The sequence below is a fragment of the Microcaecilia unicolor genome, chromosome 9, assembly GCF_901765095.1.
Source record: "Microcaecilia unicolor chromosome 9, aMicUni1.1, whole genome shotgun sequence".
Taxonomy (NCBI): Eukaryota; Metazoa; Chordata; class Amphibia; order Gymnophiona; family Siphonopidae; genus Microcaecilia; species Microcaecilia unicolor.
The window spans coordinates 34,786,857-34,803,163 of record NC_044039.1 but is presented as its reverse complement, the minus strand read 5'-3'; the positions used below and the strand labels follow the sequence as shown (position 1 = coordinate 34,803,163).

Below are 16,307 nucleotides of genomic sequence, written 5' to 3'. Positions count from 1 at the left end.
ATCTCCGGAAGACCGGCGGGCCAATGGGACCTGTGCTCCTGGGGTCGGTGCCGGCCGTCGACACCGATGCCGTCGAAGTCGACGTCGAGGGGCCGGCACAAGTTTCGAAAAGACGGTCCCGAAGAACTTGCCTCGCCACCTGTGTCCGTTTCCGTAAACCGAGACACAAGGTGCACGTCTTGGTATCGTGCTCCGGCCCGAGGCACTGGAGGCACCAAGCGTGTGTCGGTCTGCGAGATATGCCGGCCGCACCGACCACACTTCTTAAATCCACTCGGGACCTTCGAGGACAGTGGCAGTAAAAATCACACCTCGAAAAATAAATCGACCACGCAGCCACAAGGCCGCAACAAGGTGCCCCCGCTAAAAGTAGGAGGGGAAAAACAAAGTTTTCTTTTTTTTTTTTTTTTTTTAAACAGAACAAAAGAAAACAATCAAAGAAAAACAACAAAGAAAAAACCCGCGACTAAGGTGCGGTCCGGTTTCCGAGGCTGACAGAGACGAACACGGCTCTCTGCAGCGCAGAAAAGAAAAGACTGAGCGGGACTGCCCGCAAAGTTTTTGTTCCGGTTGGTGGGGGGCTGCCGTGGACGTCAACCGAGTCGTGAGAACAAGCAGCCTGCTTGTCCTCGGAGAAAATCCGAACCACTTTAGGGTCATCCAACTCCTGTGGCAAGCAGCCACCCTCGTCTGGATCATCAGTCCGTGAGGGCCTACCAGACCCCTCAGACTCCCCGAAACTAGACCACGGGGAAGAACAGAGTGAAGAGTCCCCCTCAGATGGGGTATTCACTCGTCTACGTTTAGCATCAGCCAAAAGCTCGGGGGAAGCAAAAAAGTCTCCAGCAGACGCTGGGCTATCAAGAACTGGAGGCAACCCAGTCCGAAAGGAATTGTCAGGAGCCTCAGGCAGTGCTCTTTTTAACATAAAAGCCTTATGCATCAGCAGCACAAATTCAGGGGAGAAACACTCACCCTGTACATCTGCCCCCACATTTGGGGAAGCGGAGGCAATAGCTCCTCTACAAACCTCGAAACAAGGCATCCCCCTGCACTCAGACCCCTCCGCAACCGCGAGGGTCGAGTCACGAGGTGCATCCAAGATGGCGCCCTCTGTCAACTCCGTTGGGTGGGAAGAATCGCCGCCTGCCATGCTCGTGCCAGCATTAGCATCTAGGCAGCATGTGCTGCAAAGCCCCGCTGCTGATCTGCATTTGCCACAGTGGGAGCAGCGCTTAACCCTTTCAGCAGCCATCAAATACAGAAAACAAAATGGCGCCTTCGTGTCAAAACTTACCCCGCACAGAGCGCTGTCAGCTGGAACCTCCCTGGAGGAGCTGGGCACTACTCTCACTCACCTCAGGAGACCAAGTCAAATGAGGTTCGGTCAAGCTGCACCGAACTAGGAGCTCTGGAGAAAACCTCAGATTTTTTTTTTTTTTTTACTGTGAGGAAAATTAGAGGCAGGCAGCCACAGAGGAACTCCAGGAGGAGGGGGAATGGGGTAAGGCAGGGACAGGGAAAACCAAGTATGCCTTTAAAGTGGGCACCACCAGCCACAACACCCCCTGCTCTACTGGCAAAGCACAGGAGCCACCCCAGGCAGAAATCCAGGAGCTGAGAAAGCGACATCCACACCTGCTGGGAGATAGAGATATACTGAAGGCAGAGGGGGGCTGGGTGTCCAGGAACAGCATGTGCTTTCAGTGTTCTCTATCTCCACCTGCTGGTAGGTGGATACAACCCATCAGTTAATGGATTCATCTGCTGTTGATGACAAGGAATAAAGGTTTTCAAGTGCCACTACATGCAGAAGCTTTACAGCAAGGACTATGAAACTGATGCTGATGAGGAAACCACCATGCTGGACTACTGGAAGACAGTGACAATACGCAATGTAATCAACATTGGGATAGCCTGGGATGATATCACACAGGCTACTATAAACACTTGTTAAGAAAAACTTAGCCTGACTGTGTAACAAACTTCAAGGGACTTGAAAGTGTAGCAGAATACACATACGTGTGCATATAGCAATAGGATGGCTTACTTTTATTTCTTAGTACCAGCCTCAAAAAATACTTGACCCTTTCAAATATTTCCCTTTGTTCTGTTTTTTTACTTTTTGGAGCATTATATATTTTACAAGTGTGTGGTGTTTTTTTTTTGTTTGTTTGTTAGATACTGTCTTAAGTGCCATAAGGCTACCATAGCTCATTATTTTTTAAGTATACCTATAGTCCCTTTGGCTTTAGATATTTGATGAAGACAACTAAGACAAAAATCATTTAAGTCCTATGAAGAGAAGGTTTTAAGGTTTTTGATTAAGGTACAGAATTATTAGTATTTATTTTCTGTTATCTTTTTTTGTTCTAGGACAATGGTCTCGTCACTATCCAGTGTATAATTTACAGTTAATGTGCCTCTGAAGCAAGCGATTTGACTGAAATATTTCAGGCTTACTGTATGTAACTGGTTTCATTATATGTTTTATGACTGTTGGATTGTTTTGATGTGGCTGATTTCCTATTGGGCTTTTGAACTATTTTGTACTTTCATTAAAAATTTATTGACTGTTACTAGCCTGTATATTTCCACTTATTTTCTTTTCTGTTTACTTTTTATGCTTGGACTATGCTCTTGTTTATTGGGCCTGTAAATTTATGAACTAGTTCTGCCTGCCTTGGACATCACTATTAACCTGGTAGATTTTGAAAAATAAAATAGAACTGAAATTCAGTTGTCCTGAATCTATATAACTCAAGTTTACAGTGATTTCAGGCTAGCCTCCATAAGAAGAATGCAGCTTGTACATAACACTGCAGCAAAAATAATTTGGTTCAGGTTTGCTGTTTTGATCATGTTACCCTTCTCCTTTGTGCATTCTGTTGGCTTCTGATTATTCATCGGATTCGGTTTAAGATGGACTTTTGCATCATGCTGTTCATATGAAAACACTTCTTTTACCTTTCAAAAATTGCTGTTTCCCTATTTGCTATTAATTTCTCTCAGGTCATCACAAAAAAAAAAAGTGTTGGTGCTACCTTTACCATCTGTAATCTGGCTAGACCTCAGTATAGACATGTCATTTGTATACTCTGCCTCCTAGCCTTTAGAATTCCCTTAGGGTCTTGGATGCTACCTGACAGAATTCCCCTACACCCCCCCCCCCCCCCCCCATTTCTTGGTAGACCAAAGAAACTATATCCCTTTCCCAGTTGAAAGAATGTCTGCCTCTCAGCACAATCATACTATTCCCTTTCCATCAACTTCACCCTCCCTCAAATATGTTTTACCCTTCCGATAGAATGCTCTCCATATTTAGGGACATTTTAAAGATGACTTTTGTTAATTCTGGAAATATTTTGAGAGTTTCACAAAAATATTTAAATGGGAAATACAGTGACTGACCTTAAATGTGTATGGTCTAGATCACTGTCTGAGGAACCAATCAAAAATCAAATTTAATTGAGGAAAATGTTGTTCTATGGTATGATATTGAAGAATATATATCTTCTAGTACCACTTGTATTGGAGCGGATAGCGACAAATCCAGGTAGAGCATAGCATATTTAATCCACTTCTTGAGAAGGGTCTTTCTTACAGCAGCGAAATTCTGTCACTGTTTTTGAAGCTACACTGAAAAGTTGTGGAAGTAGTAAGCTTCCTGTTTGATAAAGTAGTTCCTTCTTATACATGTGCTTCTCTGTATAACAAAAAGCCTTCCTGTTTGATAAAGTAGTTTGCTTTTGTGTATTCTGCAGAGAATTTGTACTTTATCATGGGAATCAGCCTTATAATTATTGTTCAAGACCTGAATCCCCAGACACAGTGAGCTCTGTCTTGGAATTGATTCTCTAGGTTCAAATCCAGCATATGTGAGATCCAATGGTACAAACAGGTCTTCTCCTGGATACACACAATATGCAGATTATTTCTCAGATCTGTTTTCAGAATCTTCTTGACCATCCATGACAGCCTTCAGCAATCTATAACTTCCACTGTTTGAGTTAGCCATGACAGCACCTTCAAGCTCTTCTAGTTGAGGTTCCACATAGAATCCTTGGTGTTCTCCTGTAGGGGCCAAGAGTCAGCCAAGAGTCTAGACTTGCTGCTGTTCTAATAGCACCAGTATCTGTCAAGTTTCCTTCTCTAGGTCTGTTTTCCCATTTGAATTTGGGGCCTGGCCAAGCCCATCGTCTACTACTGCTTATTTCTATTGCAGCACTAGATGAATGTAGTAAACATACATGTAAGACTACCCCTACTTGACAGAGCTTACAATCTATTCAAAACAGACAAACAGGACAAATAAAGATTAGGAGTTTCACTTATTAGGGATGCACATTGATTTATATTTTTAATTGCTTAATTACATAAAAAGGCATATTTTCAAAGCACTTAGCCTTTCAAAGTTCCATAGGTTTCTATGGAACTTTGGAAAGCTAAGTGCTTTGAAAATATGCCTCAAATGTGTCCCCCTTGCATTTCCTCCTATACAGTGCAAAATGTAAATTCACAAAACTGATATTTCAATTACAAAACTGAAAATAAAACCATTGTTCTTATCTTTTGTTGTCCGGTGATTTTATTTTTCTAATAATCTTGTTCCTTGTCTCTGTTTATACTTCTGTCTATTTGTGCTCTGAACTCTTCCAGGGCCTCCTGTCCATTCACTATTTCTGTTTTTTTTTTCACTTCCTGCCCTATATCCATCTTTCACATTCAACTTTCTTCCATTTTCTGCCTCTTTCTTAAATCTATATAGTTACCATCTTTTCTCTTCTCCCTCCATCCATCCATGATTGGCCATTTACTCCCTATCCCTTGATCCATGTATAGCATTTCTTTCCTCTTCTCTTCCAGCAATGTACCAGCATTTCTTCAATCTCTTTTCCTTTCCCTACCATTCATATGAATGTCCCCTCTCTCCTTGCCTTCCATGCCTGTCCAGCATCTCCACCATTTATGTGAATTTCCCCTCTCTTCCCTTCCCTGTCTGCTCAGCATCTCCCTTCTATCTTTCATCCCGTATTTCCAGCATCTGTCCCTCTCAAACCCAGCCTCTCCCTACTATTTCTTCCTCCTCTCCCCTCAAGTCCCAGCATTTCTGCCTGCCTCACATTCTCCATTAGCAGCTTAATTAAGAAATTTATTTATTTAGTAAGAAGTAGGTAGCAGTCCAGCAGTGAGTTGGGGGCTATGAGTGTTGCATGTTTACCTTCCAGCTGTCTTGGTACATATGGGTACCAATGACATAGGAAAATTTAGGCTCTTAAGTGGAAAGCTGAAATCCAGGACCTCCAAGGTAGCATTTTCAGAATTGCTGTCTATTCCATGTGCAGGACCTAAGAGGCAGGCAGTGCTCTGGACTGGAGTATCAATGTGTGGATGAGACGATGGTGCAGGGAGGAGAGTAACATTTGTTAGGAACTGAGCAATATTCTGGGAAAGTGGAAGCCTATTCTGGAAAGATGGGCTCCACCTTAACTAGGGTGGTACCAGGCAGCTGGCATCAACATTTTAAAAAGAGACAGAGTAGCTTTTATACTAGAAACTGGGGGATGGTTGACAGTTGCTCAAACACACAAGGTTCAGAACAAGGTAATTTTGAAGGATATCACCAAAACAGGGAAGATAGGGCATCCTGATAGTGAGTTTGTAAAAGGCCACAGTACACCAGGTATTCTTTAAATAAAGAGCAGACAGATTTTAAAGACTGCTAATTATCACTGTCAACTGCTGAGCAAGTTGTACATAAGAATAAAAAACCAATGTCTGAAGTGCCTATGCTAATACCAGAAATCTAAAAAAATAAGATAAGAATTAGAATATATTGCACTAAATGAAAAGATAGATATAATAGGCATCTCTGAGATATGATGGAAGGATGCTAACCAATGGGACATTGTAATACCAGGGTACAAATCATATCAAAATGATAGGGTTAAACGGGCAGTATTCACAATGGAGAAGGGTAGTAAGTGGGGTTCTTCAGGGGTCAGTGCTAGGACCGCTGCTTTTAATATATTCATAAATGATTTAGAGATGGGAGTAACCAGCGAGGTAATTAAATTTGCTGATGACACAAAGTTATTCCAAGTCGTTAACTCGCGACAGGATTGTGAAAAATTACAGAAGGACCTTACGAGACTGGGTGGCTAAATGGCAGATGATGTTTAATGTGAACAAGTGCAAGGTGATGCATGTGGGAAAAAAGAACCCGAATTATAGCTACGTCATGCAAGGTTCCACGTTAGGAGTTACGGACCAAGAAAGGGATCTGGGTGTCGTCGTTGATAATACACTGAAACCTTCTGCTCAGTGTGCTGCTGCAGCTAGGAACGCGAATAGAATGTTGGGTATTATTAGGAAAGGTATGGAGAACAGATGTGAAGATGTTATAATGCCGTTGTATCGCTCCATGGTGTGACCGCACCTTGAGTATTGTGTTCAATTCTGGTCGCCGCATCTCAAGAAAGATATAATAGAACTGGAAAAGGTGCAGCGAAGGGCGACAAAAATGATAGCGGGGATGGGACGACTTCCCTATGAAGAAAGACTAAGGAGGCTAGGGCTTTTCAGCTTGGAGAAGAGACAGCTGAGGGGAGACATGATAGAGGTATATAAAATAATGAGTGGAGTGGAACAGGTGGATGTGAAACGTCTGTTCACGCTTTCCAAAAATACTAGGACTAGGGGGCATGCGATGAAACTACAGTGTATTAAATTTAAAACAAATAGGAGAAAATGTTTCTGCACCCAACGCATAATTAAACTCTGGAATTCGTTGCCAGAGAATGTAGTGAAGGTGGTTAGCTTGGCAGAGTTTAAAAAGGGGTTGGATGGTTACCTAAAGGACAAGTCCATAGGCTGCTACTAAATGGACTTGGGAAAAATCCACAATTTGGGGAATAACTTGTATAAAATGTCTGTACGTTTGGGTAGCTTGCCAGTTGCCCTTGACCTGGATTGGCCACTGTGGGGACAGGATGCTGGGCTCAATGGACCTTTGGTCTTTTCCCAGTATGGCATTACTTATGTACTTAAATTAGTGAAGGAGTAGAGTTATATGTTAGATGGCATTGAATCAAACAAGGTAAAAATTCTGCAAGACACAAAAAAATACCTTGTAATCCTTATTGTGTAAAGGGGAAAAGGATGATGACAGGAGTATGTTATTGTCCACCTGGCCAAAATAAACAGACTGATGGAGAAATACTAGCAGATGTCAGGGAGGCTAACAAACTGGGTAACAATAATTATGGGTGATTGCAATTACCCAGATATTGACCAGATAAATGTAACATCAGGGTATGCTAGGGAGGTTAAGTTCCTAGACAAAAACTGCTTTATGGAGCAGCTGATTCAGGAATCAACATGGTGGGGAGGGGGGGAGGCAGGAGCAATTGAAGCATATGATCTTAATGGAGCATATGATCTGGTGCAGGCATTAATGGTGCTGGGTCCACTTAAGAATGATCATAACATGATCAGATTTGATATAATAAAAATACAAACAGGAAATCCAGTAAGTTAGCATTTAACTTTCAAAAAGGAGACTGATAAAATGAGGAGAAAGGTTAAAAAATAAAAAAAAGAGGAGCTGCTGCAAAAGTTAAAAATTTGCAGCAAGCTAAAGTGGCTAGGGCTCTTCAGCTTGAAGACACAGCTGAGGGGAGATATGATAGAGATCTATAAAATACTGAGTGGAGTGGAACTGTTAGAAGTAAATTACTAGTTTACTTTTTCCAGCAATACTAGGACTAGGAGGCACGTAAGGTTGATACTAAGTAGTAAATTTAAAACAAACCGGAGAAAATATTTCATCACTCAACGTGTAATTAAACTCTGGAATTCATTGCCAGAAAATGTGCTAACAGCAGTTAGCTTAGCAGGGTTTAAAAAAGGTTTGGGTAATTTCCTAAACAAAAAGTCTATAAGCTATTATTAAGATGGACTTGGGACAATTAATTGCTTATTTCTAGTATAAACAGCATAAAATCTCTTTTACTGTTATGGGATCTTGCCAGGTACTTGTGACCTGGAAACAGGATACTGGGTTTGATGGGCCTTCACAGTCTGTCCCCATATGGCAACGCTTATATTCTTATGATTCATTTTATGTTTTGTCACTGCTGGATTGTTCTGATGTGACTGATCTCATATTGGGCATTTGGACTATTTGTCTACTTTCATGAAAAATATATTGACTACTATTAGCCTGTATTTTTCCACAAATTGTGGGATAATTTCTGTTACTCTCAATAGAGCAGTAAAAAAAAATGACACAGTTTAGCAACTCCAAATCATCCCATTTTGATCTTGTACCCCTAAGTAGATAATTCTCTTCTTCTTCAACTGAACAGTGCTTTGATAGTTAACTTTGGAATCTAAAACAAGTTATACTGTTGTGGCATAAAATATATATTTTTTCTTTTCAGTACCTGTGCTCTTTATGTTCCTGTAGCTGACAGTCTCGACACGTCAGTTTGTCACAAGTCTCACAGTACAACTTCAGCTGTTCCTTTTTGTGAAGAGGACAAAAGAGAGGTCTCTGACTGCTCACTCCAACTGCTTCTGCAGAAACCAATGAAAGCTTAATTTTTTTTTACTGAGAGGAATTATTTGTTGAATTAGTCAAATATTAATATTAATCACGACATGAAAAGTCCAAACATCAAGTTGCAAAATGATATGTAGAACCAAGTTAATCTACAATTGTTACGCACCGAGGGTGCCCTTATTTTTGGAGTGCAGAGAAGGCTCAGCAGTTTCCTCCTGCTCCCCTGGGGTAAGCATCCAGCATCAAAGCCTTCATTTACAACTACCCAGGAAACACTTCTATATTCACATAAGCCCAGTAAGGAGTATGTTACTCAGTCAAAGGCAATGCATCAGGACTCCTTCCAGAAACAAAACCATAGGCCCAATCAAGCCACTAGATGTTAACACTGCGCTATGATTGGGTCTCTCCTACCCAAGGGCTGTGAATGCTGTTCTGGAGGACAGAGTAATCATTCCACAATGTCAGCTTCTAGTGGCTGAAGCAATCTTAGCTGGTTCAGGGAGCCAAAGGCCTGACTCAGGAATTGAACCAATGATCTCTGCATAGTACATAAAACTGCCAGTCAGCTATCAGGCTGCCACCTTGGGGTGGTGTTCTGACCCTCATCAAAACCTCATGCAAGTACTCTACTGACACATGTACAGTGTAAATATGATACTGATTACTTCTACAGCTCAACACAGCACTATACAGATACATAATAAGAGACAAGATGAACAGAAAGGGAGTTTTCATAGCAGGTATGTAGTTTCAGTATAATAAAATGTGCATACATCAAAGTTACTCACCTGTAGCAGATGTTCTCTGAGGACAGCAAGACATACATTCTAACATGTGGGTGATGTCATCCACAGAGCCCTAGTGCAGATGCTGCCCTGCATTCTATTGTTTCCAGAAGCCTTTGGTGGTACCTGCAATTAGATAAAAAAGCATAAAGAATGCAACTCCTAAGAAAGGTGGGAGGGTATGTGCAAATGTATGTCCTGCTGTCCTCAGAGAACACATTCTACAGGTGAGTAACTTTCTCCAAGGATAAGCAGGACATTACCTTCTCACGTGTGAATCACTAGCTACCAGGCTCACCGAAAACAACAAAGGTCACTAGGAACTTGCAACAACAAGGCCAACCTAAACTAATAACACTAACAACATAAAAAGGCCTGTTATGAAGATGCAGCTTGGAACAGGAAAGAATGGGCCTAGGAAGGTGGAGTTGGATTCTAGACTCCACACAAATTCTGCAGGATTGTCTGACAAAACCAGTTATCACATCAGGTGTTCTGCTTAAGAAAGTAATGAGACGCGCATGTGTGGACTGAAGACCACATTTCAGCTCTGCAAATATTCTCAATGGACACCAACCTCAAGTGGGCTACTGACACAGCCATGGATCTGACATTGTGAGCTGCAACATGGCCTTCAAGAGTCAATCCAGCCTAGTAGGTGTAAGTGAAGGAGATGCAGTCCACAGCCAACTGGACAAAGTGTGTTTACTGATGGCTGCCTCCATCCTGTTTGTGATGAAACAAAAAGCTAGGCGGTGTGTCTCTGGACTTTAGTCCACTCCAGGTAGAAGGGGAAGGCTCTCTTGCAGTCCAAGGTGTACAGTACACTTTCACCAGGATGGGCATGAGGTTCCAGGAAAAATGTTGGAAAGACGAATGGTTAAGATGGAGCTCAGATACCACCTTAAGAAGGAACTAAGGATGCATATGGAGAATTACTCTGTTATGATGAAACTTCATGCAAAGGGGCTCTGCTACTAGGGCCTGAAGCTCACAGACTCTGTGACCTGAAGTCACCATCATGAAAAACAAGACCTTCCAGGTCAGGTACTTCATATGACATGAAATCAAGTGGCTCCAAAAGAGCTTTCATCAGCTGGGTGAGGATGACAAAATCCCTCAACAAAGTCAGAGGTCTGAAGGGAGGGGGAGCTTTGTCAACAGCAAATCTCTCATGAAGTGAACAATTAGAGGACGTACAGAGATGGGCTTACCTTCTACACAGTGATAGAAAGGACTAATTGCACTGAAGTGAACCCTTACAGAGTTGGTTTTATCTTCTACTGTCGTGGCCACTTACCCCACGCTCATGGACTCTGGGTCGAGTTGCCAGCCATCAGCTCCACAAGTGACTCCCCCAGTGTTGGACAGAGATGGTGATCTTCAGGCATGAACTTGGCCCCGGATTGTGCATGCACACTGGTGGGAGGAGCAGCGTCACCCTCGCAACTTAGATCAGGGACAGGCACAATGTCTTGGGTGTGTCAGGGAAGAAGGAGGACTGATGTCAGATATCACCTTCTCTGTATATTCTAGCCTCACACTCTGTTTGGTGTTTAAGCTAGGAGTCTCTAGCATTTTTGGTGCCTTGTTCATCTTCCTGTCTCTAGACTTGTTCCCTATGCTGACCCTGCCTGCCAAGACCCAGACTGTATTTCGACCCTGTCTGCCAAGACCCAGACCGGACTCAACCCTGCCTGCCAAGACCCGGACCAGAATCCAGATTCTGGTACCTCCACCCAGCTTGTGCTACTCTTGCCTTTTGGGCCTTCTGACTCATAAGTCCTGCCAGTCAGTTGAAATCTTATGGGCTCAAACCCTTGGGGAATTGTGATTGGTAAAGGTGAAGGTTCTAGTTTGCCAACTGCTGCTTCCCTTGGAGGTCGGCACAAGGGCTCACCTTTCTACAGAACGTGACATACACAGTGAAGGAAAGGACTAATTGCACCGAGGTGAACCCTTACAGAGTTGGTTTTAAAAAACAGACTAAGAGGAGCAATTTTTGTGTAGGACAAGAGAGGATCTAGGGCTTTGCCATCACACCAGAAGGAAAACATCTTCCACTTAAAAGTATAGCACCTCAGCAGTTGAGAAGGGATGCAAATTCTATGCTCTCAATATCCAAGCCATGAGGGCCAGGGACTGGAGGTTGGGATACAGAAGAGACTCTTCATTCTGTATGATGAGGGTTGGAAACACTCCAATCGCCAAGGTTCTTCAGAGAACAATTCCAGAAGAGGGGAACCAGATCTGCCTCAAACAATAAGGTGGAATGAGGGTCATAGTCCCTCAGTCCTGCCGAGTTTCTGCAATCTCTTCTATCAGAGGGATAGAAGGATATGCATACAGAAGACCCTCCCCTCACTTGAAGAAGGCATTCAATGCTAAAATTCAAGCGATCTTGGGACAAGTACATAGAATCTCTAAGGGAGTGATACCGAGAAAAGATGGCATGGATGGGCAGACTGAATAGGCCACATGGTCTTTACCTGCCTATATTTTTCTATGCTTCTATGTGACCCGAGTCTGGAGCAGCACTGAGGAACTGTTGTTGAGATGAGTGACTTGGAGGGGCATAATCGAAAGGGGCGCCCAAGATTTCCTGAGGACGTCCTCACAGGACGTCCCGGCAAAGGGGCGGGGAAACTCATATTATCGAAACAAGATGGAAAGATGAACGTCCATCTTTCGTTTCGATAATACCGTCAGGGATGCCCAAATCTCAACATTTAGGTCGTCCCCAATTTTCGGTGATAATGGAAAGCGAGGACACCCATCTCAGAAACGACCAAATCCAAGCACTTTGGTCGTGGGAGGAGCCAGCATTCATAGTGCACTGGTCCCACTGACATGCCAAGACACCAACCGGGCACCCTAAGGGGCACTGCAGTGGACTTCAGAAATTGCTCCCTTACCTTGTGTGCTGAGCCCCCCAAAACCCACTCCCCACAACTATACACCACTACCATAGCCCTTATATGTGAAGGGGGGCACCTACATGTGCGTACAGTAGGTTTGTGGCGGGTTTTGAAGGGCTCACATTTACCACCACAAGTGTAACATGTGGGGGGGATGGGCCTGGATCCACCTGCCTAAAGTGCACTGCACCCACTAAAACTGCTCCAGGGACCTGCATACTGCTGTCATGGAGCTGGGTATGATATTTGAGGCTGGCATAGAGGCTGGAAAAAATATTTTAAATTTTTTTTTTTGAGGGTGGGAGGGGGTTAGTGACAACTGGGGGAGTAAGGGGAGGTGGTCATCCCCGATTCCCTCCGGTGGTCATCTGGTCATTTAGGGCACATTTTTGTGGCTTGGTCGTAAGAAAAAAAAAGACCAGGTAAAGTCGTCCAAAAGTGTTCGTTAGGGACGCCCTTCTTTTTTCCATTATCGGTCGAGGACGCTCATGTGTTAGGCACACCCCAGTCCCGCCTTCACTACGCCTCTGACACGCCCCCGTGAACTTTGGTCGTCCCCATGACGGAAAGCAGTTCAGGACGTCCAAAATCGGCTTTCGATTATGCCGATTTGGGCAACCCTGTGAGGACGCCCATCTTGCAGTTTGTGTCGAAAGATGGGTGCCCTTCTCATTCAAAAATAAGCCTGAAAGAGATCCACTGTGAAGGTGCCCTACTGCACTGCTGGTTCGAGGTCCGAGACCTGCTCCACCGGGAAAGTGTCTGCAAACTGAAGCACACTGCTCACCAAGTTCTTCAACTAGATGCTTGTGTAGTACTGGTAAGACAGGATTCAGTAATTGAGCATCAAGCCCTTAAAAAAAAAACAAACAAACAAAAAAACCCCAAACATATTTCCTCCCAAAAGATTCCAGAGTGTGAACATCTATGCTTAGGAGAGCTGAGGCGAGGGTCCTCAAGCTTTTGTCTCTTTTGAGAACGGATTCAACCACAATGCAACGGTGCAAAAGCTGCAGCTTCTCAAATCCAGGAGCCTTCTGGACTCTATATATGGAGTCCGTCTTCTTAGGAACAACCTACAGAGAGTGGGGTCTCCAAACTCTTCATCTGTGCATTCTTAAAGAATATTGTAAATGGGCACTGTCACAGTCTCCTTAGGAGAGTCATAATCACGGACGTTCAACATTTTAGCCCTGAGCTCGTCCGCAACTTCCAACTTAAATTGAATGGCCTCAAGCTGTTTCCCTCAAAAAACAATGAAGAGTTCCTCCGGAGGGGACTTCCTCCTCTCTTGCGATTGGGAGGAATCTGAAGGTAGGCAAAAGGATCTCTACTCTGAGAGGTCCTCTGGCTCAGCTTCCATTCCCTAGAAGCATCCTACCCAGATTCAGCAAAATACTCCTTATTCTAAGTCTGCGCCTGCCTTAGCCTACTAGAAGTAGGCCCAGGTTCTGGGCAAGGAGCACCTCCTCCAAGAAGGAGAGCAGCACCACATTGATTGGTGTCAGTCCCAATGCCTGGCAAAGCACCGCCATTGACTAACAACTGACAGGCAGGGCATGGGTTTCCAGGATGAGCTGGAATGGCACCATAGTCAGCACCAGCGCCCTCAATGTCCCAGCATCGCGCTGATACAAGATGCATCTCGGCTCCTCCTATAACATGACTTGGCAGTTGTTCCTTGAGGGCAGGCATCAGTAAAGGCAGGGCCAATAAGGAGACAGCCTGTGAAGATATCAGAGCCAAATCGGAGGCAGGGTCATGGCTTCGGGACAACTGGCATAACACCACCACTTCAACTGAGGGGGAAGAAGTACTCTCAGTGCCCACGCTTCTTGGGTACCAGCGAGCTCTGGGCACCGTGCTTCAAGAGGACCAATGTTGGTGTTTCTTCGACTTTGCTCGACGCCCAGCATTGGCATCCTTTGGTGCTGATGAAGACAAAGCAGAATCCATGTGAGTCCTCGGTATTGGGTGTGAGGATTCTTGGCCGAAAAGACGCTAGCTGCGACTGATGTTGACGCGTTTCCAGTATCCGGTGCAGCTCCTGAAGCCATAGGGCTGTACAGATGCCTTCAATGCCGATGGACAGTGTCTCACAACTTTTCTGGGTTCTCTTCTGCATTTCAGCAGAAAGAGAAAATTGAGAGGATCTACGGTCAAGGTCCAAACTGGTTAGGCACATGTCATGTGGGTCAGTCAAACATGGTCCTAAGCACAGTGTGTGCACCACTTGAACCTACTGGAAGGTTTCTGGGCCATCACTGGGAAGACTGCTGCTGCAAAATCGAATGGCTCAATTGTAAAAGATTGATGTTTTTTTAACAAATCCTGGCAGGAAGCTCAGGCCTAAGGAGGCCTTGAACCACAGAAAATAAAGAAAACACTATTAAGAATAAAAGGGAAAATTTCTGTGAGAAGAGGCAGGAAGGCAAAACAAAAAACTTGAGGTAAAAAAATACTCAATAGCTACTGAAAAGAAGTCTTTATTGCTCTGCAGAAAAGATGAAACTGCGGGTCCTGCACAAGTTTGGCAGGTGCTTGCAAGCACAAAGGGGGCCTGCCAAAGGCTTCTAGAAACAATAGAACATTGGGCATTGTCTGCACCGGGGCTCCACAGACTACGACACCAACAAGTGAGTTTATGTCCTGCTTGTCCCTGAAGAACTATTATTTTTGCATGTATCTAAGAAAAAAAATAAAATAAGCACACATTAATATAAAGAGGATTGACCCTCAAAAATTATATAGTATTTCCAAGATTTTTTTTTTGTTAAATAAAAAAATAGAAGGAAAAAAACCTTCAAAATACTGAAGTCAATATGACTGTTTTAATGTGTAGTTTCCACTGCAGAAGTCTTAATTGTTCTGAATATTGATCTGAAAACCATATGCTTGCTGCACTCACTTGTGATCTCTTCCAATTTTTTTAAAGATGATTATTTATTCCTATTCAGAGCAAAAGTCCATGTCACTGTTTTCAACAAGCAGCTCTGACCCTTTCCTACAGACAAGCAAAAATGTGATTTTAGCTGCTACTTTTCCTTCCTTGAGTCCAACCAGACCAGAAATTATTTATTCCCTTCAACCAGTAAATGGAAAAAAGACATAACAGCTGTGAACTACATAACAGCTATGAACTACATGAGGCATTGTGCAGCACCTGCTCTCTACTATACCTGTAACCGAGCACATTTTGACCATTTAATGACCTCTCCCAAATTTCTCCCCAAGAGGAGGGAATCCAGAATTTACCAGAAATATCCACTTCAGAATCCAAATATTACCAGAAGTGTCCACTTGAGAGAAACCCTGAAGAGGATCCAATGCCTCATCCCCTAATTAAATAACCCAAAGTGAAATGACAGGCCACAAAAAGCAACAGGGAGTGTTCTCAGAAGTGGTCTGGTTGGACTCAAGGAAAGAAAATTTGCAAGACAGACCAAATTTTATCTTACCAGACCAATCCAGAACTCATAAAATATAGCAAAACAATAGCTAAACTGGGCAGGAACAAGAAGCCTCTGCCACAGGTATCACTTAACCCTCTATCGCCCCAGCACAAAAATCTTATGGGCCCACTAAGAACAGAGAAAGTACCTGTATATAATATATGTAAAATGCTTTGCTTGTATCACAGAAAGGCAGAATAATTAAATGCATTACCATTACCAACATGCAATCTGTAGTGCTTGAAGAAGACTGCAGTAAAGACCAGGTGACAGACCTTTAAATCTCAACAGGAGAAAACAGACTTCAATTCAATTGAAGATGTTGCCATACCCTTGGTCAAATGTGTCCAAAGACGTTCAAGAAGCCATAGCCCCTCAAGCAGATGTCGAAATGATTGCCTATATTTATTTATTTGTTACATTTATACCCCACATTTTCCCACCTATTTGCAGGCTCAATGTGGCTTACAAGTACCGTAAAGGCATTTGCCCTTTCGGTTGATAAATACAATATTGTGTTGTGGTCAGATGAGGTAGATGTGGGTCAGACGTCATGGGGTCGAGGGGAAGATGTTGGTAAGTT

General features: G+C 43.5%; 1 protein-coding gene across 2 annotated transcripts in view; it reads right to left on the bottom strand.

Annotated features, from left to right (window-relative positions):
• The window catches only part of TRIM24 (tripartite motif containing 24), a 387,425-nt gene that overhangs the window by 235,382 nt on the left and 135,736 nt on the right, over positions 1-16,307 (bottom strand). For both annotated transcript variants that reach the window (XM_030214266.1, XM_030214267.1), the window contains exon 4: positions 8,448-8,580. In XM_030214266.1, the coding sequence (XP_030070126.1) occupies positions 8,448-8,580 (133 nt within the window). The remainder of the gene's footprint in view (positions 1-8,447; positions 8,581-16,307) is intronic.